The following is a 27,230-nucleotide window of genomic DNA, read 5'->3' on the forward strand; positions in this document are numbered from 1 at the left end:
TCAAGATTATAGAAAGTAGTCTGCAATCATTTTTGTGAACTAAGAATCAAATTTCCTGTGAAAACCCAAAAATTGTCTAATATAAATTTCGGGTATCGGAGTGAGCAAAGCCTAATTAAACCTATCAAGCGACCGGCAGAAAAATGCTGACAACGAAGTAGTCGCCGCGGTATTCTGAGTCAAGCTGTGGTTATCAGAAGGCTCCTCACATCAAAGTCTTGCAACTGCGCCCTTCGCGCCTGATTTTGAGGTCCTTCCTCCGAAAGTAGAGACGAGGGCCCTTTTCCATGTATTACCTGAGTTCCGGAGAATCGGCCACGAAAGTAATACACTAATCAGACAGAACATTACGTCCACGTATCTAATAGCTGGCATGTCCACCTTTGTCAGGGGTAACAGCGGTGACGCATTGTGGATTGGAGGCAATGAGGCCTTGGTAGGACGCTGGAGACAGTTGGCACCACATCTGCAAAAGCAAGTCACCAATTCCCGTAAATTCTGGGTATGAGGCGATAAGCTCTAACGCCACGTTTAATCATATCCAGATGTGTACGATAGGGTTCAGATCTGGTGTGTTGGAGGCCAGGAACATCAACAGAAACTCGCCACTGTGTTCCTCTAACCACTCCATCATACTCCTGGCCGTGTGACACGGCCCATTACCTAGTTTAAAAAAGCCACTGCCATCAGAAAGCTTGATCGTCATGAAGGGAGTACGTGGTCAGTAACCAGAATACGAGGCTCTTTGGTCCTGATGGTGTGTTGCACGAGCTCCACGGGACCCTTGGATGCCCACATGAATGTTTCCCACAGCGTGGTGGAGCCGCCCCCAGATTGTCTCCGTCCGCAGTACAGGTGTCAAGGAGCTGTTCCCCTGGAGAACGATGGACTCACGCACTCCCACCCGCTTGATGAAGGAGTTATCAGGAATCATCAGACCATACAACGCTCTGCCGCTGCGCCAACTCCCAGTGCCGATGGCCACGTCCCAATTTCAGTCGTATTTGCCGATGTCGTGGTGTTAACATTGGCACGCGCATGGGTCGTCGGCTGCGGAGGCCCATCGTTAGGAGTGTTCGGTGCATAAAGTGTGTTCAGATACACTTGTACTCTGCCCAACATTAAGGTCTGATGTTAGTTCTGCCACAGTTGGCCGCCTGTCCTGTTCTACCGGTCTGCCCAGTCTACGACGTCTGACATCTGTAATGAGAGATGGACCCCATCCCCAAGACGTTTGGATGAGGTTTCACGTGCTACGTGCACAGACACTATGTGTTGAAGGAACTCACCACTGCAATCCTCGAACACCCAAAAAGTCATGCAGTTTCAGAAATGAGTTTCAGAAATGCTCGTGCCGAGCCTCCCGGCCATCACTGTCAGCCCTAAGTCAAACATAGGTCGATCGTCAGCCTTCTCCATTCTACACATGGACAGCACTCTCACTGATACTATATACAAAAAAATGGTTCAAATGGCTCTGAGCACTATGGGACTTAACATCTATGGTCATCTGTCCCCTAGAACTTAGAACTACTTAAACCTAACTAACCTAAGGACATTACACAACACCCAGCCATCACGAGGCAGAGAAAATCCCTGACCCCGCCGGTAATCAAACCCGGGAACCCGGGCGTGGGAAGCGAGAACGCTACCGCACGACCACGAGCTGCGGGCGATACTATATACACAGTGCATGTTTCTGACTAGCAGTGATTCTTTGTAAGGTGACGCTTCTATCGCCTGAAAGGGTTTATATCGATAGTAGGTCGGTGGCCAGAATGTTCTGACTCTTCGGTGTATTTGGAAAACACTGACAAGTAGAAGGGAGAGGATGGTAGAACGTCTGTTAAGATACGTACTTGTGGGAGATGGAGATGGTAAAAGCTGTAGAGGAAAACAGGTATTGTAATACATGCAGCAAATAAGTGCCGATGTAGGCTACAAGTGCTACTCTGAGATGAAGATGTTGGAAAAGGAAAGGAATTCGTGGCGGGCCGCATCAAACCAGTTATAAGACTGAATACTCAAAAAATCTGAGTTCTTATGTTAAAAGAACAGTTTAAATCGTAATAATATTATATTAATGATCGTTTCCGACTAATGTGGAGGTCATCTTCAGAAAATTAACACCATATGTCTGCTTCTGGCGGTTACTCAGAACCACATGCGGCATCACGTTCGTAAGAGCAATTTACGATTTCCAGTAATAAAATGCCAACAGCTGTTATGTTGGTTTTATTTGGGAGGCATCCAGTTTCGGCATTACACTATGCTAACTTCAGGCCTGCATATATCGAGTAACCCTCGCGCTAGAAACCAATGCAGCACGAGTGTTACTCGATATATGCAGGCCTGAAGATGGCGTAATTCTGAAACCGGTTGCCTAACAAATAAAACCGAAATAACGGCTGTTGGTATTTTATTATTGGAAATCGACCAGCCGAAGTCCTGCACTCCGGACATAGGATGTAGTTACATTTACAATTTACGATGCTATTGTCGTGTGGGCATCAGAGGAATCGCCAATAGCAGCCAGACAGTGCTGATTTCTTGATGATGGCTTCCACATGAACTCGAAACCGGTCTTTAATAAAATATTATTGCTATCCAGATGGTTGTTTCAAACCTCTTGTATCACTAGACTACCGTTATTCCTCTGGGACATGTGCTCCAAATTTACATTATCTTAATTCCATTTGGGATCTTAAGAAACTGATATGTTCATTCGGTGTTCAATGGCGTGGCAAGAATAGCTGTTGCGCAAGTTGGATGTACGAGAGTTTGTCTTTTATCTCCAGCGAGGCAAATGATAGGGGCCAGCCACTTGCTCTTTGTTTTGCCTGTTTTGTATATACGTGCAGCGGCATGTGAAGCGTGGTTGGCTGCACGCTGGCAACACACCCCCTCCACAGTCAAATCATATAGTAGTTCTAATTGGAATATAGGGGATACAAAGAATGCTTAACTGCAGCCTGGCGGCTCGTAAAAGCGTCGCAAAAGTATTTCTCTCTTCTTCCTCGGCTACGTAAAATGTGCAGCCCGTGTCTATTGTCGGACAGTGCGTTCCACGGAGCGCCGCTTCGAATACTATTTACAGAACGTTTGCTAGAGCGGAGACGTATCTCTCGGAAACTGATGCGTCCTTCCTTCAGCAAGAACTCAGCCAGCCACACAGCCACAGACTCTATCAGAGATGAGGCTAGGAGCCTAAATTTATGGAATATATAAAATGTAAATCGAATAATAGAACTAACAAGAGCGGCTCTCTAGTCAAGAAACTCTATTTATATTTACAATTAGACGGTAGAAAAGCAAAATCTCATGTATTGATCTTCCGCAACTGTTTCCCAAATTTATAATCTCGCCGAGGTAGAGAGACTGGTAATCAAATAAATCGCATAAATAAAAATTGCTCTCAATGCGATGACCCATCTGGCAATGTAGTAGACCCTTAGAGACTCTCCAACGGAAACACTAATCTCTCTGTGGAATCCATGGTCTAGAGGATATAACATTTGTTCTCCAAATCTCTCCTGAGGTTGCAGGCATGTACTGACTGTTTCGGCTCTCCCTAGCGGAGTCTTCATGGAAACTTCAGGGTTATTTCGCATAGCCATTTGTCATCGAGGGTCGTCTGCATGGAGTTTGCGGGATGGTGAGACAATTGTTAATGAGTGAACTGTATGAGAGATTCCCACTGGTACTCGTTAACAGACATCGGACCAACATTCCTCCACTAATCGTGCAATCGTTATGAAGAGCTCCAAAGTTGATTGCGTATCTGAATGTATTGAGTTTTATTATAATTGATCAGTTACTCTGTATATCAGAATCTATTAAGGTTTATTACGATTTATCAATTACTCTGTAATCTGAACGAGCAAAATACACTAAGGCAGAAAGGACGCATCATGAAGGAATTATCCAAATGGAATGGAAATCGAGAGACGTACATGCACAGACAAACATGGGATTGCCGTTTCAGAAAAATTGACTATTTATCCAAGACAAAGAGCTTCACAAATTTATCAAGCCAATAACGCGTTGATCTATCTATAGCCCTTGCGCAAGCCGTTATTCGGTTTGGCATTGACTAACGGAGGTTTTGGACGTCCCTCTGAGGGATTATGAGCTAAATTCTGTCCAATTGGCGCGCTAGATTGTCAAAATTCCGAGCTGGTTGGTGCCCCGTGCCTATAACGTTTCAAACATTCTCAGTTAAGGATAGATCCGGTGACCTTGCTGCGCAAAGACTTTTGCCAAGCACGAAAACAAGCAGTAGAAGCTCTCTGTGTGTGGGCGGGAATTATTTTGCTGAAATGTAAGATTCCCATGGAGGGTAGCAAATCAGGGCGTAGAGTGTAGTCGACATACCTCTATGATGTCACGGTACTGAGGATCACGACCAAAGAGATCCTGCAATGATAGAAGTGGCACTACAGACCGTCACTCCTGGTTGTCAATTCGTATGGCGGGCGACAGTTAAGCTGGTATCCCACCACTACCTTGGGCCTCTCCAGGCACATCTTCGGCCTGGAGTCACACTGACTGGATTAGAACTGTCTTTACTGATGAGACCCACATTGAACTGAGCGCCGGCCGGGATAGCCGAGCGGTTTTAGGCGCTACAGTCTGGTGCCGCGCGACCGCAACGGTCGTAAGTTCGAATCCTGCCTCGGGCATGGATGTGTGTGTGATGTCCTTAGGCTAGGTAGGTTTAAGTAGTTCTAAGTTCTAGGGGACTGATGACCTCAGAAGTTAAGTCCCATAGTGCTCAGAGCCATTTGAACCATTTTTTGAACTGAGCTGTGATAACCAGCGACGATGCACTGGACAGTGGTGGGATACAGGCTGACAGTGGCGCACCGGACAGTTCGACAACCAGTAGTTGTGGTATGGGTGTTGCCATTTCTTTTCATAGAAGGACCCCTTCCGTTGACATCTGCGACACTCCAGCAGTACAGCGACACTCGACGATATTCCTCTCTCTTTTTTCTTTCCTTTTATGACAAGCCAACCTGGGTTCACATTTCAGCACCCAGCGAGAGTTTCTGCTGCTTGTATTTGTGCTTGCCTGACTCTCCCTTGGGTGGCAAAGCTGCCCATTAGGGAACGTGTGGAGCATTGTTTGCTGGTTCTCCAGCCAGCTCAATGTTTTCACGGGCTAACTCGCCAATTGGACCGACTGTAGGAAGATATCCCTGAGGAGGACATCCAAGAACTTTGTCAATCAATGCCAAGCCGAATAACTGTATGAATAAGGGCCAGAGCTGACCCAACGTGTCACTGACTTGCCCAATCTCTGAAGCTCTTTTCCTTACATAAGAGATCCAATTTTTATGAAATTCTAATCGTTTGTTTGTCTGTGTTTGTACATAACATATACCGATTTCCGTCCCATTCGAATAATTCCTTCGTGGAGCGTCTTAGGGTATATATTTCCTGTAGTTTCTAGTTACTGACCTCAATTCCCATAAAATACTGTAGGGTTAACAGTACGTGAGAAAACTCTCGGTCTGTGGTACATTTTATGATAAAATGGCTGATTTGGTATTGAGAAAAGGAATAGTCCAAATTTCAATCTCTGTCAGATGCAAGTTAATTTTTTCTTATGTAAAGCGTCTTAGTTATTTGTCTCACATGAATAGGAGTGAAACATTTCTTCAGAACTTTTTACATAACTGGAAACAACGATGTAAGCTGCGAAAATTCTTCCATTAATCGCAGAACATTTTCAGCATGCTCTCCGTTAGTTATACTAAGGAAAGAGTAATTTATTCTATTTTGAGATATTTAATGTCTGACGTTTCCTACAAGCTCAGGAGGTCAGCGTATGTGGGTCTCCTGACTGTTTGCAGCTTGAGGCGCTCTACGCCACACAGGAAATTGTCACGGCCCGCCCTTGTTCTTCGCCAGGGCGAGACCATTCGTCGGCGGGCCATAACGCCGCCAAATAGCCATGTAAAGCCTTCCACCGGTTCAGTAAATGCAGTCGCTCGACTGTTCGCCCGTTTACGGTCTGCGGCTGCATATACTACCACCTCTTCGCCTTCTGCGAAAGACATTACCGCAAGGCGGACCTTCTTATCTCACACGCGCAGTACACGACAAATATGTGCAGAAAACGACTGCATCTAGGCGTGCCAGCGGAGGAGAACTAAAATCACGATGCTGGCTGGTACTATTAGCTCTCGCATAAAAACAGTACGCGAGAAAGGAGGAACCAAGGACTTTAAACGGAATTTGGTTCGATGGCGGCAGACCCAAGGAGCACTGAACAAGCACAGTGATTCACCACGCCATCAGCCGAAGTTGTTCGATGAGCCGCCTTGAGAAACCCAGCAATAGGGAATACCCCGTGGGAATTGTACCGGAAGCATGGGTATCTTTGTTAGGTTTTGACAGTTTGGATCAGTATTAAAGTAAATATCGCACAAATCACATTAATATATAGGTCGATTCATCTGCCTTCAAAACCAACGAGCGAAGTCTTCACATTCGTTCGCTCCCTACGCATAGACTAATGGTCCTACAGAAAAAATGAACAGGACCTTTTTGAGGAAATTTAATATTGTTAAATTTTGTACGGGATACGTTTTTACTAGAGGCCACGATTTTCGAGTTATTCAAGGAATACGTGTTTGAAGGTCAGTTTTGTATGTTTTTTTTCTTGAATAACTCGAAACAACATCCCAATAAAAATTTAACTGCATTAAATTTCCATCACAAAGGTCCTGTCCATTTTTTTATGTAGGACTAATAGCTGGCATGTAATGAGCAAGAGATTGTGGACATATTGCAGGTCGAATTTGATGGCGACGTGGAGTTCATAAAACACAAAGAGGGCACCTGAATCACCCTGTATACTCAAATATTTTGTACTGCCAAGGGTGGAAATCCTGCAGCTAAAAGTAATATGTCGCTGCTTGTTTCATATCTTATATTTTATTTCCAACCTGGTTTTATATGTGCCACTGACTACTCGAAATGATTGTATTCCTGTTGTAGGTACGGTCCTTGCCAATTTAAAATCTATTTATTCATTATCTTACGAGAGATAATACTACGCCCAGAACAAATCTGCTGTCTAGGCAATTTTTGCGAGATACTTTCTTCTATTAGTGCTAATCCAGTTAGTTAAGTAGAAAAGCTTCTGTTAAGTTCGAAACGCAGGGTGAGGTGCTGGTGGAATTTAAACATTTTGGCCCAGAAAAGCCCAGTCATATTGTGGTTTCCGAATGCGAGAAACAGGTGCTTCATAAAGCTTATAAGACAATAAATACATCCGGCCGCTGTGGCCGAGCCGTTCTAGGCGCTTCTGTCCGGAACCGCGCTGCTGCTACGGTCGTATGTTCGAGTCCCGCCTCGGGCATGGATGTGTGTGATGTCCTTAGGTTAGTTAGGTTTAAGTAGTTCTAAGTCTAGGAGACTGATGACCTCAGTTGTTAAGTCCCATAGTGCTTAGAGCCATTTTTGAACAATAAATACATAAGATGTAGACTATAGGATGGACAATATCGATTCTTCCCTGTTCGATTCTGTACGTACTGTAACGGCAGATCGCGTCAAGATTATTTCCCATTTGCAGTATAAAGAAAGAGTGTAATTATTTGCGGCCGCTACATTAGACAACATCTGAAATGAAATCAGTCTTAGTTCACCACAAAAGTGTTCTGAGTTGGATGTGTATATCTCGTTGCTAAGGGTGCAAGAACTCACCAGCTTTGTTTCACGAACATTTTTAAGGAGCAGTCAAATGTAAACGAGAGAAACGGGAAAAAGGGAAATAAGTTGTTCATTATTTCAAAATTAATCCCGTGAATATCGATAAATTTATCGCACTGTGAGACAAGATGATCAGTGACTTCATGGAAAAACGTTTGCGGTTGCTTGCTGAACCATGACATTACCTAGGCGTGCAAGTCTTCGTCCAAAGCAAATCGATGGGTACGAATGTCTTCTTCTGGCCCTCCAAAATTTTGGAAATCGCATGGGTGGAGATCGGGGCTGTATGGAGAATGCGTAAGGGCTTCCTAGCGAAACGTCCGCAGTGTGCTCAACACAACCTCAGCAACACGTAGGCCCTATCTCTCCCCAAGCAATTTTCGTATTCTTTTTCCACCGGATATTTTGATAATGCACAAGGAGCAAATGTAATTAACCGCTAAAGAAATAAAATTTCTATCTCTGCATCTTTTAAAAATGTATGCGTGTGTATGTTTATGTATGTATGTTTAGCATTTCCTGCTATACTACTGGTTCAGTTTCAACCAAACAGCCAGATATATTAAGAGGTCTATTCTTACATGAAAGGTTTTACACAATAAGTCTAGTATTAAAGCTATAAAGTATTTCTACGTCTTGAGGCGGATTACTAAAAGCGTCCAAATTGCCCAGACTAAATTCATCCAGTGTTCGCCGGTGAGAGAACGTAGCAACTTGCAACAAACTTTAAAAATAATTTCGAATCTTAGGGGAACATTTCCTCGCTGACATCTTCCAGAAAATCGTGGTAGGAAAGAAAAGTTCATTGTTCACTACAGTGTAGCTGTTAATGGGTTTGTTACGTCTTTACTCCTAACCCTATTCTCAACACGTTTCGCGGACAGTATACATGTATACCACTGGATGTACCAGCAAAATAATTTCACTGTACGATACACAGTTCATGAGATATGACGTTATAAACACTGATACCCTCAGAAAACTAAGTTTGCTTAAAAGAGGGCGCATATTACACAGGCTATACTCCTACAGTGTTTGATAATGGGTGCACTTAACGACTTCCAGAAAACGTTAAACATAATTACAATCTTTTCCTCCACTTTCTTTCGCTTTCATGCTGGACGTCTAGTGTTTAACACATTAAATCATTTGAAAAGTAATCAGAATACCTCCTTGACACCGAGTCTTGATCGTATCTGTAACATTGGCATATATATGGTATTTCTTTTTCAGCACACGCACATTTGAAAATTTGTCTTCGCCCACTCTATGCCAGTAGACCATAGGGACGCCTCGCTGTTTGGGCGTAATCCCATCATTCCTGACACAGCTGATCTGATTGTGGATTGCTGTTATTTTTCCGCATTTGCAGACCGAATTGCATATACGAACTATTATTTGCAACGCCTTAACCGATACAGTACCAAAAGCTCCCGTAAACCGAAGAAGTATTGCGTGTTGAAACCTCTTAAAACCTGTGCAGAAGTCTGTGAGCCCATGCATTCGCGCCATATCCCATTATATCTGTTAGAACAGCGACATTATACTTTCTTCCTGTTTGCATTGGTAGTTTATAATCATAACTGGCTAGACTAATAATAGCTGGAAACCGTAGGCATCGATAGAAGAAACAGAGGAGATCCTAAGAAGAGCGGCACGTTTCGTTACAGGTTCATTTAGTACGCAGGAAAGTGTCACGGAGATGCTCTGTCTACTCTAGTGGCAGACGCTTCGAGAGAGGCTGTGTGCATCGTGTGATTGAGTGCTGAAAATCAAAGAGCGCACATTCCTATAAGATTCGGCCAATATTTTGCTTCCTCCCACTTATATACCGCGATAAGCCTACAGAGGTAATATTAAGGATATTCACGACCACACAGAGGCGTACCATTAATTGTTCTTCCCATGAATCGTTCGTCACTGGCACGTAACGGGAGGAAAGTGATCGTGTTACACAAAGTACTCTCTGTGAAACACCTTGAGACGATGAATGAAGACGTAGATATAGTTTATTAAATGACATAATGAAATAAATTAAACAAGGCTGCGATTCAGCAACTGTATAAATTTGAAGATGTCGAGAAAATCAGCCAATCAATTGAAACAGAAAGGTTTATTTAACACTTGACTTAGGTTTAGATATTTGTAAAAATATCTTTCACAGAAGGACTGGGCCTTGTTTCGTCATTTGGTGGTAAGTAACAATAGGTTGGCTGACTTGTTCAACCTGTTCATATACGAAATAGTGGTGGATAAAGTGAAGCGACCAGAAATAGAAGAGAAAATAAAATGAAACTTCACGTTTTGAGTGGGCACACAATGTTATTTCATATGTTACAAAACAGATTCAAATTTATCATGAACTAGGCAATATGATCTCACTTTCCAGCATGATGTTGCACCCCATGGTCTGGATATGCAAAAATTCGTAATCCATCCTTGGTGTCAAAAAGTATAGTCACTGGAATAGTGTTGCCGACTGAACTGGTCCCATCCATTTTCTATTTGGCACAGATATGCTGATCCGTCTAACCATGGAATACCTCAAGATCATGCAGACAGTTCGTGGAGACATGTACCGTGTGTGGACCAGCAATGTTCTGGTAACAAATGACACAAAGTTATTGTTGAATGAAAGTTAACGTGTGAAGACGTAGGATGTCCGAGATGTGTCACTTTGCCGTCAGAGTGCTTCACTCACTTCCAGCCGAACCTGGTCATATCCGATGACTCCCCACACCATGACTCCAGGAGAAAACCGCTGTCCCTCTCCAAAATATTGGATGATTGAGACCTCTTCCCAGGTCGCCGCCATACTCGCCAACGATGGTCATCTAGGATAGTGCGGAAACGCAGTCTATAGTGAACGCACTGCGACGTCACTCATCGCCAACCCGTGTCTCTCCGTCACGGCACTACTCTGAACGCAGCAGTTTGTACTGTGATGTCGATGGCAGTCTGCTCATGGGATGATAGTTCTCGGTCTGCTTAATGCTAGTCACCGACCTATGGTGCACGATGACACAGAATATTGCAGGGAGTCCGCTACGTGTACAGGGGTAGCAGGCTCCGATGTGAACGATTTACGACATCCTAGGTGCACAGTTGGGGGATAATCACCTGTGATGGTCATATATGGTCGAGTGGTACCTTGGCGGCGATTTTGCCTGCCCTCATGTTTTCATGCAGTCTTAAACAGATTTCTGTCACGTCTGAATGCTCGACAAATCTGGATATTGCACGCATCGACCACCGACCAAATGGAGACCCACGCTGAGTCCCATTTTAAATTCTGTCCGTTATTGATGACGCTGTCTCGCACTAAACATCTGACGTTTTTCACGCCACTTGTATAACCTACCAGAGCCTGATAACCTTAAACACGAAAGAAGGTAAAGCATCTTGGTGGACGTTTCATCTGTCACAGAGAGCTGCAACTGCAGTCATTCACATGCTCGCCGACTGTGTGTACGTGTACGAAGTTAGATTTACCTGTGGGCATTTCTAATTGTGGAATCGGTATTCCTAAGGATTGATTACACTTTGCCGCACACAGTGGCCGCGGGGTGAGGCGCCATGTCACGGACTGCGTGGCCGCTTCCACTGGAGGTTCGAGCCTTCCCTCGGGCACGGGTGTGTGTGTGTGTGTGTTGTACTTAATATGAGTTAGTTTAAGTAGTGTATAAGTCTAGGGACCGACGACCTCAGCAGTTTGGTACCTTAGGAATTCACACCACAGGCTAGCACTTTATAAGAATCTGTGTCCTTCGTTAAGTACAGGCCATTGTTTATTAGCTTGAATCGGAGTACATGAAAATAATCTTTCAATCATTTCAAGTGATACTACATCGAGACATTTACTTGTCGATTCTCGCAGTCGAGTTCACACCTACCAACAGCGTTTTGGTGATGACATATAATGAATAGCAAAATTAACGGATGAGTATAACTGGCTAGAACTGCTTTTAGTTATCAGAACAATGTTTCCCCAGTCGGAGCATCCAGTGTGAAACTGAAAGCTAAGAATATATGTCTACGACCGGCTTCGAAAAGTCTAAATTAGACGTTAACTTTCAACGAGAATATCATTCAGACATCGAAAGATGCTCAGCGAACACCCGAAACATTCGCAGTGGAAATTGTTGAGAGAGGTAGGCAAATAAACAAGTGTTTAAGGGAAACGACTCGAGCAGAGAACGACATTATGAGTGTAACGAAGATGAGATGGACATGGACGATACATGCAGCCAGGCAAATGACTGGAAGATGAATACAGAAATTTCCTTGATGGATTCAGGCTTACAAGAAAACACCGATACAAAATGGTAAGGTAGGTGGGTAGATGAATTAGGACATATTTAGGAAGCAGCATGGATGTGTATCGCTGACTAGCACACAGAGAGGTGTAGAGGAAGCTTTATGTAGCAGTGGATGCCAAATGGCTGATTACATTACTAATGCAATTAATGTTTTAGTCTATCGAAATAACTGTGTGAGAGATTATTCATTTAAAATGATTTAGGGCAATCCGTGAACCACAATAAAACCTTCTTTCAACCTTACATATTATAAAATTTATCCAGGAATTAATTATCACCAGCGTAATAACTGTTGATCAAAGGAATAAATCCAAGCATTTTTCGAAGGACAATGACAATCATTTTCTTAAGAAAGCAGTGTCTCACGTCGCACTCAGTTATTTAAGATACATCAAAACGTTACAGACAATGTTTAAGTTTACAATGACGACCATTGCAGCCACTGAAATGTGTTATGTCGAAAAAAATATCTTTTTTTGTGGAGAGGTCAATTGGGACTCTCTCTGACATTTCATTCCACTAGTGTGCTTTGTGGGTACTTTCCCATGTCACACGTGAATAATATATGTAATGAATAGCTACAGTTTAGCTAAACGAATCATGTAATTACATTTCAGTTTGTAATTAAGCGAACAATTGAGGTATCAGTGTCAATTGGGATGAGGAGCTGTGTGTGGGAATGTACTAAATAATCGCTTTACACGCTCCAGTAGGCCTTGACAATCTCTCCTTTTAATAAATTGAGGGTAATCTCGCGTAGTCGGGGATTTAGATGGCACGGATCATTTACTGCCTCGATCAAGTCCAAATCATTACATTTTAATTGAAATTTCAACGCTGCATTTGAAGCACATTCAGCTACTGGCAGAGGGGTCTTTACTTTATAATCTAGCAACTAATCTCCTTAGAGATCCCTGTCGCTATCAGCAAACTGTATACGAAACGAGCGCGGTTATTAGTCCAGTAATATGCAGCTGATCAATTACTCCTCACCAAGAGCCTAGCGAACACTGCACTCTGCTTTACGTATTCCACGACTTCGTCGTACTGACTCATTCGGGCGGGAGGTAGTGTAATCATAATCACAGTAGTAACATATAAGAGAGAATATGATACATCGCGTTTCTAAAATATAAGAGACATTTAAAACGCCTTTTTTCAGAAGGTTGTATTTCTGACAATATGTTCAATCACAACAAAATAAGTAACAGCGAAGTGATTTAATATTACTTGTAGGCGCCGTCAGGGCTTTCGGTAGGAGAAGAATGGGATGTGCGTAGGATACTTACTAGAAACTGCCAGGAATTTTGGAGCAAAATTCTGAGACTACATTCAGAATGGTAATGCGATATAATAGATTTGGCACAGTATTTATCAACTCCCTGGAACTGTAGTCTTTAGTTTGGTTAAAAATACACAATATGCTTGCTACATATGGTTATCAAACTAAAAGTAGTTACAGACTCCAGTGTTTCTGAATCCATCAACTGTTACAGTATGACGAAGTGGTGTATTACAAAATTCGCTCCTGGAACACTACAGCTATATACACGATGTTTTCAAAAACACCCACCCGATTTCACAAGACTGTATCTTTTACATCAGTAACGACATAAACTTGGGTAGATTTAAACTTTTGCATAAAACAACAAAGTCTTTTCGAAAAGAAACGTCCTATTGTACACCAGTTCGTCTATTCCAGGCATGCACTTTGAACACTTCTTTCAAAAATGCTCATGCATTATCGTGTCTACAGCACTGATGTTAGTTATTTTGAATGGAACTGATTAAACGCGTAGCGAGTATTGAACTATTGTAACTGTACTAACCTGATTGTCTGGATGTTAGCTTCCTTGCCTCTTCTCAGTGGTATGATAGTGCTCACAGATGTTACTTGGACGAAGAAATTATGCTGTGTCCAGGATTGAAAAGTTCGTTCGAGAATTCACTAACTGACAAATGGTAACAGTTCCTTCATTAAATATCCAGCACTCGTAATTACTCAGATGACTCACTGACAAAATATTTTAGCTACAAAGTTCTGTTTGTTACGTCTGCATAAAACATATCTACTTCTCACAGAAGGTTCAAAAATGTTCAAATGTGTGTGAAATCTTAGGGGACTTAACTGCTAAGGTCATCAGTACCTAAGCTTACACACTACTTAACCTAAATTATCCTAAGGACAAATAGGCACACTCATGCCCGAGGGAGGACTCGAACCGTCCGCCGGGACCAGCCGCACAGTCCATGACTGCAGCGCCTTAGACACAGAAGGTTCAACAAGACTCTTTTACCCATCTGCTGCTTACAGTTACTCAGTCATGAGCTACTTTCCACCGCTCTTCCCGTCAACTGCGAGAGAAAGCTGATAGATGACACACAAGGGCAGAGAACCTAATTATATACATGTCTGGTAAAGATTTTGTTTTATCTTCTATGTTTTATCTTATATGTTTGGTACGAAATACGTGGTTGGAAGGTGTAAGTTGAGCGGGTATGATACTTTTCATCAAAACACATTACACTTCTATATCAAAACCTCCCCTTAAAGGGAAACAACGATGTTCAGCTCCATAATTTCCTCATCTATTTCACAATGCAGCTACAATAATTTATGGGAGACAAAAATTTATTGATAAATCCCCGTGAAAAAATACTGCTAAGGTATGAGTGACATTATGTCTCAATAAGATAAATGTTATTTTCATTTCACACAAACAGCAATCCACATTCATGAACACATTTAAGCATGGAGACAGCACAATTAAAAACATGACACCCAACATGTCTTTGGTCAACCACACAAATGGTATCCTGAATCACGACGAGATCCTTTCTGGGTAACAACCAAGTCACCCAGCAACACACCAGGAATCGCAACACCCAGCTGGCAACCATTAACACAGTGGATGACTCGATGGTTGGCGCTGCGCCAGCAAAAACAGACATATACTGCCAGGACTGCACTGAGGTGTAATGCTTCGGTGTTCGCTGCAGGTTCCTAGGTGGTAGCAGAAGAGAACTCGTGTTTTCCCTCCGCAGCAGACGGCAGACCGCTTCGTTCGGGAGGCGCCTCAGACGCACGGCCAAAAGAGCCGCCCGTTAGCGACACCGGCACGACGAGAACTAGTGTGCCGGTACCATTTCTGTTACATAAAAGTTAACTGCAGGCTGGTTGAACTGTTGTAGATAACTTTATAAAATGTACAGTTACGTTTCTGTTTAAACGGAATGTAAGTATTCAATGACACTTTGTATGAAATGATTGACTTATAGATGAAAAGATCGAGATACAGTGGCATCAGATAGTTAATAATGTGCAGTAGGCTTGACTACATCATATCCTGCGACCTCGGGGTTCTTAATGTTTAGGATAAAAAACTTATTTCTCTTTCATAAATGTTCAATGTGCTATCGACTACGTGCTCGAGGAGCATGCGCCTCAGTACCCCGAAAGTTGCTAGACGGTGTCTTTCATTAAAAAAAAAGGAAAAAGGGAAAAACCTCTCTCGACTGAAATGCACGTGAGCAAGCGAATTGCCTAGCTGCACCACAGAGGCATGAACCAGCCACCAAATGAACCGGCAGCTTGTATCTGGCGCCAAGGTCAAATTTTCCTTTATGTGTGTTGAGTTGAAATTGATCCCCAAGAATCTATATTCATTCTTGTAGAAGATATCGTCTGGTGCGTAATGAGATGGTTCTTTTTCCAACAATCTGTTTCAGCATTTTTTCCGTTAACCTATGTATGAAGCCTGTCAGGCTCTCGAATGAACACCGCTCTGCAAAACTTTAGGACGAGATATATAAAGTGACATAAAATATCAACAACTTGGTGGAAATGAATGATATTGCGGCAGCATGTTGACAGAGGTGTGCCAGTCCTGCACAGATAGCTTGACTTACCACTGCTCGACGTCAGCGAGACTATAGCGCCAAATGCGGCTTGCCCTGCAACACAAGGAGTATGAAGGAACAGATTCTGGGAGCACCATTTGGGATGTTGCCAAGAGCATAGGGACAGGACCAACGAGAAGTTTGTCACCTGTTCCGTTCGGCTTAGAATCAATTCAGCTTGAATGGTGATCTTGAACATACTCTCCTGTTACGAGAAGTGGGATTACGTAATGCATCCACAAACACTGCTGAACACGATCGTTTGGTCGGTCAAGGTGTTATAGTGGGAGTACGCATAACGTTGCATTGGCATACAGTCCTCCAAACCTCTGAACACGGTACACTCAGCGGTCAACGTCACTATGACACAGTACTCCTTCCCCATGTGCGTCATGTGAGGACTGCATTCGACCCTGACTTCATTTTTGTGGATAACGACTTGCGACCGCTTCGAACAGAAACGGTGGAGCTTAAATATTGGACGACTGAACAGTGGAAAAACTTTGTGTGGAGTGACGAATGACGTTTCACTATATGGCGATCCGATGGCAGGGTTTGGGTATGGCGAATGCCCGATGAACGTCATCTGCCAGCGTGTGTAGTGCCAATAGTAAAATTCTGAGGCGGTGGTGTCATGGTGTGGTCGTGTTTTTCATAGAGGAGGCCTGCACCCCTTGTTTTGCGTAGCGCTATCACAGCAAAGGCCTACATTGATGTTTTAAGCACATTACTGCTTCCCACTCTTAAAGAGCAATTCGGGGATGGCGATTGCATCTTTCAACACGATCGAGCACCTGTTCATAATGCACGGCCTGTGGCTGAGTGGTTACACCACAATAACATCCCTGTAATGGACTGCCCTGCACAGAGTCCTGACCTGAATCCTAAAGAACACCTTTGGGATGTTTTGGAACGCCGATTTGGAGCCAGTCCTCACAGACCGACATCGATACTTCTCCTCAGTGCAGCACTCCGTGAAGAATGGGCTGCCATTCCCCAAGAAACCTTCCAGCACCTGACTGAACGTAAGGCTGCGAGAGTGCAAGCTGTCATTAAGGCTAAGGGTGGACCAAAACCATATTGAATTCCAGCATTACCGATGGAGGGCACAACGAACTTATAAGTCATTTTCAGCCACGTGTTCGGATACACAGCGTTTGTTCCTAGTACGAGGGTTGCCAGAAAGTAGGGCACTGCATATTTTTTTCTCAACCGAAAACAATGCTGCGAATGCTATATGTTACGTATGTATTATCTGAAGCCTCCTGAGCGATCGCACCAAGTTTCCGTCATTTCCGACTGATAGCGTAAATGTAGGACAGTTTCAAAATGGCGTCTGCAGGTGATGTAAGTTACGAGCAACGTAACGTCATTGAATTTTTCACTGCAGAGAAAGAAACTGTGTGAAATAATCACAAACGCTTGTGCAAAGTCTATGGAGCATCTGCTGTCGACAGAAGTACACTTGGTCGCTGGGCGCGGAAGGTGAGGACAACAGAAGGCGGTTCGGCGGAGATCCACCATTTGCAGCTGTCGGGGAGACCATCCACGGTTGTCGAAGGTAACACACTTGACCTAGCCCCCTCCGACTTCCACTTGCTTGGGCCATTAAAGGATTCCATTCGTAGAAGACATTTTGAGGACTAAGAGGAGGTGATTGAAACAGTGAAGCATGACTAGGATTGGTGCCGACACGGCATACACGCCCTTGTTTCGCGCTGAAGGAAGGCCATAGAACGGGATGAAGATTACGTGGAAAAATAGGTTGTGTAGATAAAAGACTATTCTTTCGTGTTTGTAGTTCTCATTATGTTCAATAAAGGATTGGTGAAGGAAAAAGTGCCGTACATTACTGTCTGGGCCACCCTCGAATTATCGAGCTATGTTACATTTCACTGACATGTCACGGGAACATTACTTCCCCCTAAAGTTTTTAACACTAGTGAATTAAGTATAAAAACTGTAAATACAAATATTACCTAAAAATAATCAAGATGAAAAAATATTTCTTGTACTCCACCGTATCACGGCAGTTCTTACAACATTCGACAACAGTCACTAAGTGTATAATGCCAGAGACGATAGTGAATCTAAGTGGAAAACAGTTAATTATTTTACGTCTCCCTTAATTTGTGGTTTGCTTCTTATGGATAGAATGTCACTTTGTTATTCTGGCTATCTGTTATTCTGGCTATCTGTGTCAGTTACTGGCTAGAGCTATATACACTAAAACGCTTATAGCATTAAATGTGCTTAGTTTTATGACAAAACGGTTCTATGCATCACAGATCATTGCATTGTACACATAGTATTGGTTCAGCTCTAGAATAATCGAATCATTCCATAGCGTTCATTACAAAAAAGCTTTAGGGACACATTGTAAAAGGACCGTGGTTGGAACTTAAAATCATTGCTTAACTGTTAATTGGGTGCCGGCCGGGGTGGCCGAGCGATTTTAGGCGTTACAGACTGGAACCGCGACACCACTACGGTCGCAGGTTCGAATCCTGCCTCGGGCATGGATGTGTGTGATGTCCTTAGGTTAGTTAGGTTCAAGTAGTTCTAAGTTCTAGGGGACTGATGACCTTAGAAGTTAAGTCCCATAGTGCTCAGAGCCATTTCAACCATTTTTTTTTTTTTTTTTTATTGGGTGTACCCTACGAAAGGAAAACAGATTTATTTTCATTATTAACTAATGACTTTGTGGTCCATGTTAATATCATTTAGTGACCTTGGGAGACAATGCAGTCTGTTCTCCTAGTCGGTAGTCGACATTTGTAATACACGCAAACATTCGCAGCAGGCCGCTGTGGCCGAGCGGTTCTAGGCGCCTCAGTCCGGAGCCGCACTGCTGCTACGGTCGCAGGTTCGAATACTGCCTCGGGAATGGATGTGTGTGATGTCCTAAGGTTAGTTAGGTTTAAATAGTTCTAAGTGTAAGGGACTGATGACAGATGTTTAGTCCCTTAGTGGTAAGAGCCATTTGAACCATATGAAACATTCGCAGATAGTTGGACATTAAGTAGCTCCCGTAGAAATGAGGACGATTAGAACGTAACAACTTGTAGACGGTTAGTACCCAACAAATTGTGTAAACTGTAAGTGGTCTTCTCTTGAAATAACTGGAGTATTACTTTAAAAGTTTCATTAACTGTGTCGTTTCACAAACGAAACTGTGGCTCTCAATGCCGTTTATTTCCGAAACCAGTTGGGTTAGTTTTTACCACATTTACTCTTCAGATCACCTATCCGTTTCACATCATTAAAAAGGCAGACACTTTTGTTTGCCTCAACACTGACCTCGGAATACATTTTCGAGAAAAAGAAATAAATCGGTTCACTACTGAACGAACTTAATCACCAGGATCACCTCGAAATATGTTTTCTTAGCGTAGAAATTATGTCACGGCTGTATACAAGGGTTACTTTCTCGGTCGTACTAATGCGCTACAAATGCTGGTGCTGCAGGTGGAACACCTGGGGAATGTGACTGTGAGCCGGCTGGTGCTGCGGCCCCGGGTTCACGACCAGCAGAAGGAGCTGGCTTGCCGCGTGGAGAACCCATACTTCCCGGGTGGGATACTGGAGGACCGCCGACGCCTCTTCATTGCCTGTAAGTACAGCTGCTCCACGTTCGACTCTCTCCATAAAAATAGCTATTAAACGTTTGCGCATCTGGTCTGACAAAGTTAACTGTTTCTTAAATCCTGAAACGTTCGTCAAGAATTAACGCGTACTTACATTCTGTCTGTAACTCATTACTCCCATCCATATTCCCATGACAACAACATTTACTGTATGGTCATATACATTAAATTAATTCTGATCAGTAATCACAAACAAGTTCGCTAACGGTAGTGTAATTCTGTTGCTAAGTATACAGGGTGTTTCAAAATTATACCAACATACTTCGAGAGGATGCAGAAGGTGTCCTGAGAAACAAAATCGCGCAGATGAACCGGTGTCCTCAATAATCATCCAACAATGCTGCACAGCGTCAAAGTTAAAGGGGCCGACGAACCCTATACATAGTAAGTATGGGCTCTAAATTCCATACTTCAAGAGCTATGGCCTCTTGTTCGTCTTCAATACTGAGAAACACATCTCGTCTGCTGAACAAGCGCTCATAGCTCCACAGGTATACAATGTAGAGCCTATGTTTACTGGACATTTCATAGCTTCGTGACAAAACCACATACATCTTGCTGAGAGATTGGTTTACGTAACCCAAAAGAAGAAGGTATTCTCCCCTCAGAGACAGCCTCCTACGGTGACAAACCTGTTATACCATGAACCTTTTCGTTTTATGCTGTTGATAAACATGACAGCAAAGCATTACAGTCGCTACAGTTAGCGTTTACATAGTAGTTCAACATTCTAACTTCTGTCTTGTGCACCCATTGTTTTCTTCCCTGACCTTGCAGAAACATTCTCCTTAGCTTCAGAATTTCCAATAGGCAGCACAATTGCCTCGTCGATGGCAATCATCAATATATAGATTGAGAAGCTATCCATTGTACTTAAAATATACCAACTCTCCGCTGGTGTTTGTGGGAAGGCTCCATGTATAACCATTGTTGTTGTTGTTGTTGTGATCTTCAGTCCTGAGACTGGTTTGATGCAGCTCTCCATGCTACTCTATCCTGTGCAAGTTTCTTCATCTCCCAGTACCTACTGCAACCTACATCCTTCTGTATCTGCTTAGTGTATTGATCTCTTGGTCTCCCTCTACGATTTTTACCCTCCACGCTGCCCTCCAATGCTAAATTTGTGATCCCTTGATGCCTCAAAACATGTCCTACCAACTGATCCCTTCTTCTAGTCAAGTTGTGCCACAAACTTCTCTTCTCCCCAATCCTATTCAATACCTCGTCATTAGTTACGATCTACCCACCTTATCTTCAGCATTCTTCTGTAGCAGCACATTTCGAAAGCTTCTACTCTCTTCTTGTCCAAACTGGTTATCGTCCATGTTTCACCTCCATACATGGCTACACTCCATACAAATACTTTCAGAAACGACTTCCTGACACTTAAATCTATACTCGATGTTAACAAATTTCTCTTCTTCAGAAACGATTTCCTTGCCATTGCCAGTCTACATTTTATATCCTCTCTACTTCGACCATCATCAGTTATTTTACTCCCTAAATAGCAAAACTCCTTTACTACTTTAAGTGTCTCATTTCCTAATCTAATCCCCTCAGCATCACCCGATTTAATTTGACTACATTCCATTATCCTCGTTTTGCTTTTGTTGATGTTCATCTTATATCCTCCTTTCAAGACGCTGTCCATTCCGTTCAACTGCTCTTCCAAGTCCTTTGCTGTCTCTGACAGAATTACAATGTCATCGGCGAACCTCAAAGTTTTTACTTCTTCCCCATGAATTTTAATACCTACTCCGAATTTTTCTTTTGTTTCCTTTACTGCTTGCTCAAAAGCTTTCTCTAAGTCTACAAATGCTAGAAACGTAGGTTTGCCTTTTCTTAATCTTTCTTCTAAGATAAGTCGTAAGGTTAGTATTGCCTCACGTGTTCCAACATTTCTACGGAATCCAAACTGATCTTCCCCGAGGTCCGCTTCTACCAGTTTTTCCATTCGTCTGTAAAGATTTCGCGTTAGTATTTTACAGCTGTGACTCATTAAACTGATAGTTCGGTAATTTTCACATCTGTCAACACCTGCTTTCTTTGGGATTGGAATTATTATATTCTTCTTGAAGTCTGTGGGTATTTCGCCTGTCTCATACATCTTGCTCACCAGATGGTAGAGTTTTGTCATGACTGGCTCTCCCAAGGCCATCAGTAGTTCAAATGGAATGTTGTCTACTCCCGGGGCCTTGTTTCGACTCAGGTCTTTCAGTGCTCTGTCAAACTCTTCACGCAGTATCTTATCTCCCATTTCATTTTCATCTACAGCCTCTTCCATTTCCATAATATTGTCCTCAAGTACATCGCCCTTGTATAAACCCTCTATATACTCCTTCCACCTTTCTGCCTTCCCTTCTTTGCTTAGAACTGGGTTGCCATCTGAGCTCTTGATATTTGTACAAGTGGTTCTCTTCTCTCCAAAGGTCTCTTGAATTTTCCTGTAAGCAGTATCTATCTTACCCCTAGTGCGACAAGCCTCTACATCCTTACATTTGTCCTCTAGCCATCCCTGCTTAGCCATTTTGCACTTCCTGTCGATGTCATTTTTGAGACGTTTGTATTCCTTTTTGCCTGCTTCATTTACTGCATTTTTATATTTTCTCCTTTCATCAATTAAATTCAATATTTCTTCTGTTACCCAAGGATTTCTATTAGCCCTCGTCTTTTTGCCTACTTGATCCTCTGCTGCCTTCACTACTTCATTCCTCAGAGCTAACCATTCTTCTTCTACTGTATTTCTTTCCCCCATTCCTGTCAATTGTTGCCTTATGCTCTCCCTGAAACTCTCTACAACCTCTGGTTCTTTCAGTTTATCCAGGTCCCATCTCCTTAAATTCCCACCTTTTTGCAGTTTCTTCAGTTTCAATCTGCAGTTCATAACCAATAGATTGTGGTCAGAATCCACATCTGCCCCTGGAAATGTCTTACAATTTAAAACCTGGTTCCTAAATCTCTGTCTTACCATTATATAATCTATCTGATACCTTTTAGTATCTCCAGGATTCTTCCAGGTTTACAACCTTCTCTCGTGATTCTTGTATGTATAACCATACGAATCAATTTTAATGACTGGCTAGCCACCATTAGTCCTTGAAATGGTTAAGTTCTGTGTCTTGTGCAGAGAGTACACAGCTCTTGATTTATTGCTCCACGTCTTGTTGAATGTTCACCACCAGTAGTCCTCTGTTGTATATTCTTCTGTAGTTCATCTTCCTCATAACTTACGAAGATACATTTGTTAATCTGCCTGAATACCTCATCATTGCCCCTTTTCAGCCTGTTTACACAATACATTCTCATCAGTACTGAATCAGTGTGTATCTTTGTGAATTGCCAATACTGGAGATCAGCACCCTGCTCTTTCTTTCACTCATCGCAGAAAAGCCAACATTTTATACTGCATGCACTTCCTGGCTCATGCTATTCCTGTGAGTTTCACTGGTGTACATATAACGTGAAAGTTATATTCGCAAAGAAGTAATGCCCATTGGATCAGGTGGCTAGTCGTATCCTTCAGGCCCATAACCCATTTTAAAGCTGCTTGAACCAGCTCATAAGGCATTTCAGTGCTACGTGATTCATTACTACTTTGATGTGATTGCTGTGCAAGTAACTACGGAAATACATATTACCTTCAACGATGCTCAGTTTCCTGTTGAAGAACGATATTATCCACTTTGTTTAATTACCTAGCAGCTAGGCTGTTCAGTGTTCCATTCTCTCTACTTCTTGAATCAGTATGTACGCAAATGTGTGCTTGCTAGCATCGCAAAACATTATTAATAGCTTCCCAGAATCTGGAAAACCCAGGATGGGACCAGTGGTTCACAACAATTCGACCACACATGAGACTCTCTGCAAACTGTTGTCTATTCAAAATTTATTCCAACCTTGAGGAGAGATATGACTGGTCATACCATTTGAAAAAAAATTATAGCACCAATTTTCAGTAATAGATAGCCAGACCTAAAAAGGGACTGCAGATCCTTTTTTGCCTCAGCAGTACAAAATTATTGCATGGCTTGTAGGATCTGGGGATCTGTTTACACTCCATCTTGGCTGACAATATGGCCTGACCTCATTTAGGACGAAAAGGCATTTCTCCAAACACAGCATTGGCTTTGCTGCTCACAGTCAACTAGACACGTCTCACTACAGTATTACTCTTTCTTGAATATCCTTGGGAAATATTATAGTGTCATCCACGTATGCCATATACTGCCTTGGTTTCAGGCTGACAGGTCATAAATGTTGGTGGTGCATTCTTTAATCTGAATGGCATTTGACAGTACTTGTAATAACTGGATGTAACTGTAAACACAGTCTTGAGTCGATACTCTTGTGCTGCTTCCAACCCATCACATCCAATATTCAAATCCATAACTGTAAAATGTTGGCATTTTCACGGGTTATCCAAAATTTTTTTAATATTTGGCATTGGGAGATTAATGATTTAAATACCGGTAGTTAACACCAAAACGAGAGTATTTGCATCCGTCCACGCTTTTCTTGAGTACAATTACCATTGATGCCGACCCCCCTTCCCTACTTTCTTCTACAATTCCGTTACAGATCTATTGACTATAAACACTTTCATCAGTAATTAAACGTGATGTGGAACTCAGAGTGGTTACCTGTACACCAGTAGTTCATTCCCAGTAGGGATCTCGACAGTGATCTGGGAGTGATAAACAACTCCACATAACTTCTAACAGTTTCTTCCTTTCTTCCCTACCGTTTCCACATAACTGTGGAAGTTTCCCCCAGGTAGCACCTAAATTAGCAAACTGTACCAGCTTAGAAAACACTACATTTGAAGTCTTATCCAAAATCTTCCTGGCCTAGTATCTCTAGGCCAGTCATCAGTGCGCTTCATGGCAGCTCTGCTTCTGCTGATTCTGTGCTTTCAGGATCTACCCAACATCAATCAACCTCTTGCACATACGATACATATTGGCACGAAAGGTATTAAACTCTTCTTCTCTGCTAAAGGTTCTACCACACAAGAAGTATCGACTGGCAAATCTGCTCTTATGTCTACCCAGACAAGTTTTCCTATTCTTTTCGGTATTTTTAATCGACAGTAAGTAACGAGAATGAGCGTGAAATGTCAAGAAGCTTGAACGTGGTAGGGAAGTAAGAAAATTTGAAAAGCGAAATGCAAAAAAAAGAAAAAAAAAGTTCAAATATGTGTGAATTCCTGAGGACCAACCTGCTGTGATCATCGGTCCCTAGACTTACACTCTACTTAAACTAACTTATGCTAAAAACACACACACACACCCATGCCCGAGGGAGAACTCGAACCTCCGTCGGAAAGGCCGCAGAATCTGTGACATGGTGTTTCAAGCTGCGCGGCCACTCCACGCCGCCTAAATGGAAAGGTTCGATCTAGATATAAAAGGACGAGTGAGGTGTAATGGAAAGTACACAAGGATCTGGTTATATGAGTGTCGGATAATATCAACAGCAGCAGAAAATAGTGTAACGGGAGTGGGAGTCATTGTCAATAGCAGGTAGGGCACTGAGCGTATTACTGGGAGCAACACCGACAACGATAGTTAAAGTATACATGCCGACATTGCAAGCTGAAGATGAAGTGATAGAGAAAATATATGAGGATATTGAAAGAGTAATAATCTAGAATGGGTAATACAGTACGTAATAGCAAATGAAAATCTAATAGTCATGGGGAACTGGAATGCAGTTGTATGAGTAGAAGAAACGGTTACAGGAGAATGTGGGCTTGGGACAAGGAACAAGAGAGGAGAACGAGTAATTGATTTCTGTAATAGCGAATACTCTTGTTGAAGAATCACAAGAGAAGGAGGTACACTTGCAAAAGGCGGGGTGATGCTGAAAGATTTCAGTTAGTCTGCAGAATGGTCAGAAGGAGAATCCGAAATTAGACTGTGGATTGTAAAGCGGACCCAGGAGGAGCTATAGACTCAGACCACAATGTAGTAGTGATTAAGATTAGGCTGAAGTTTAAAAGATTAGTCAGGAATAATCAATAATATGCAAAGCAGTGGGTATGGGAGTACTAAGTAATGACGCGGTATGCTTGAACTTGTCTAAGGCTATAGATGCAGCAATGAGGAACTGCTCACTAGGCAGTACAATTGAAGAGTAAACGACATCTCTAAAAAGGTCTGTCACAGAAGTTGGAAAAAAAACATAGGTACGCAGAAGGTAACTGCGAAGAAACCGTGGGTATCAGAAGAAATACTGCTATTGATCGATGAAAGGAGGAAGTACAAAAATGTTAAAGGAATTTCAGTAATACGGATATACAAGTCGCTGATGAATGAAATAAATAGGAAGTGCAAGGAACTTAAGATGAAATGGCTGCATGAAAAGTGCGAAGAAATCGAAAAAGAAATTATTATAGGAAGGTCTGACTCAGCTGATAGGAAACTCAAAACAGCCTTCGGTGAAATTAAAAGCCACGGTGGTAACATTAAGAGGAGAGAGCGGATACTTGGAAAGAGTACATTGATGACCTCTATGACTGAATACTTGTCTGATGTGGTAGAAGAAACAGGAGTCGACATAGAAAAGATAGGGACTCCAGTATTGTAAGCAGAATTTAAGAGAGCTTTGAAGTACTTAAAATCAAATAAGACAAAAGCGATAGACAACATTCCATTAGAATTTCTAAAATCATTGGGGAAAGTGGCAATAAAACATCTGTTCCCCTTGGTGTTCAGAATTTGTGAATCTGGCGACATACCATTCAACTTTCGTAAAAATATCAGCCACATTATTCCGAAGACTGCAAGAGCTGACAAGTGCGTGAGTTATCGCACAATCAGCTTAATAGTCCATGCATCCAAGTTGTATACAAGAAAAATATGTAGGAGAATGGAAAAGAAAATAGAGTATATATTAGATGACGATCAGTTTGGTGTTAGGCAAGGTAAAGGCACCAGAAAAGCAATTGTGACGTTGCGGTAGTATTGAAAGGAAGACTAAAGAAAAAGGAAGACGCATTTGTAGGATTTGTCGACCTGCAAAAAGCGTTCGACAATGGAAAAAGGTGCAAAGTGTTCGAAATTCTAAGACAAATAGGAATAAGGTATAGGGAGATGGTTCAAATGGTTCAAATGGCTCTGAGCACTATGCGACTTAACCTCTGCGGTAGTCGGTAGCCTAGAACTTAGAACTAATTAAACCTAACTAACCTAAGGACATCACACACATCCATGCCCGAGGCAGGATTCGAATCTGCGACCGTAGTGATCGCTCGGTTCCAGACTGTAGCGCCTAGAACCGCACGGCCACTCTCCGGCCGGCTGTATAGGGAGAGACAGGTTATATACAATATGTATAAGAACCAACAGGGAATAATAAGAGTGGACGACCAAGAAGGAAGTGCTCTGATTAAATGAGCGTAAGACAGTGTTGTAGTCTTTCCCCCCTACTGTTCAATGTCTACAACGAAGGAGGAATGATGGAAATCAAAGGAGTGGAATAAAAATACAATGATACGTTTTCCTGATAACATTGCTATACTGAGTGAATGTGAAGAAGAATTACATAATCTGAAGATTGGAAGGAACAGTCTAATGAGTAAAGAACATGGATTGAAACGAAAGTAAAGAGAAACACTAGAAATGAGAATAACGAGAAA

At 42.4% G+C, this 27,230-nt stretch overlaps 1 protein-coding gene across 1 annotated transcript in view; it reads left to right on the plus strand.

The window, feature by feature from the left end:
* The window catches only part of LOC124795904 (hemicentin-1-like), a 1,325,431-nt gene that overhangs the window by 925,919 nt on the left and 372,282 nt on the right, over positions 1-27,230 (plus strand). The window contains exon 7 of the mRNA XM_047259983.1: positions 19,413-19,557. Within this exon, the coding sequence (XP_047115939.1) occupies positions 19,413-19,557 (145 nt within the window). The remainder of the gene's footprint in view (positions 1-19,412; positions 19,558-27,230) is intronic.

Source organism: Schistocerca piceifrons, chromosome 4, assembly GCF_021461385.2.
Source record: "Schistocerca piceifrons isolate TAMUIC-IGC-003096 chromosome 4, iqSchPice1.1, whole genome shotgun sequence".
In the NCBI taxonomy this organism is placed as follows: domain Eukaryota; kingdom Metazoa; phylum Arthropoda; class Insecta; order Orthoptera; family Acrididae; genus Schistocerca; species Schistocerca piceifrons.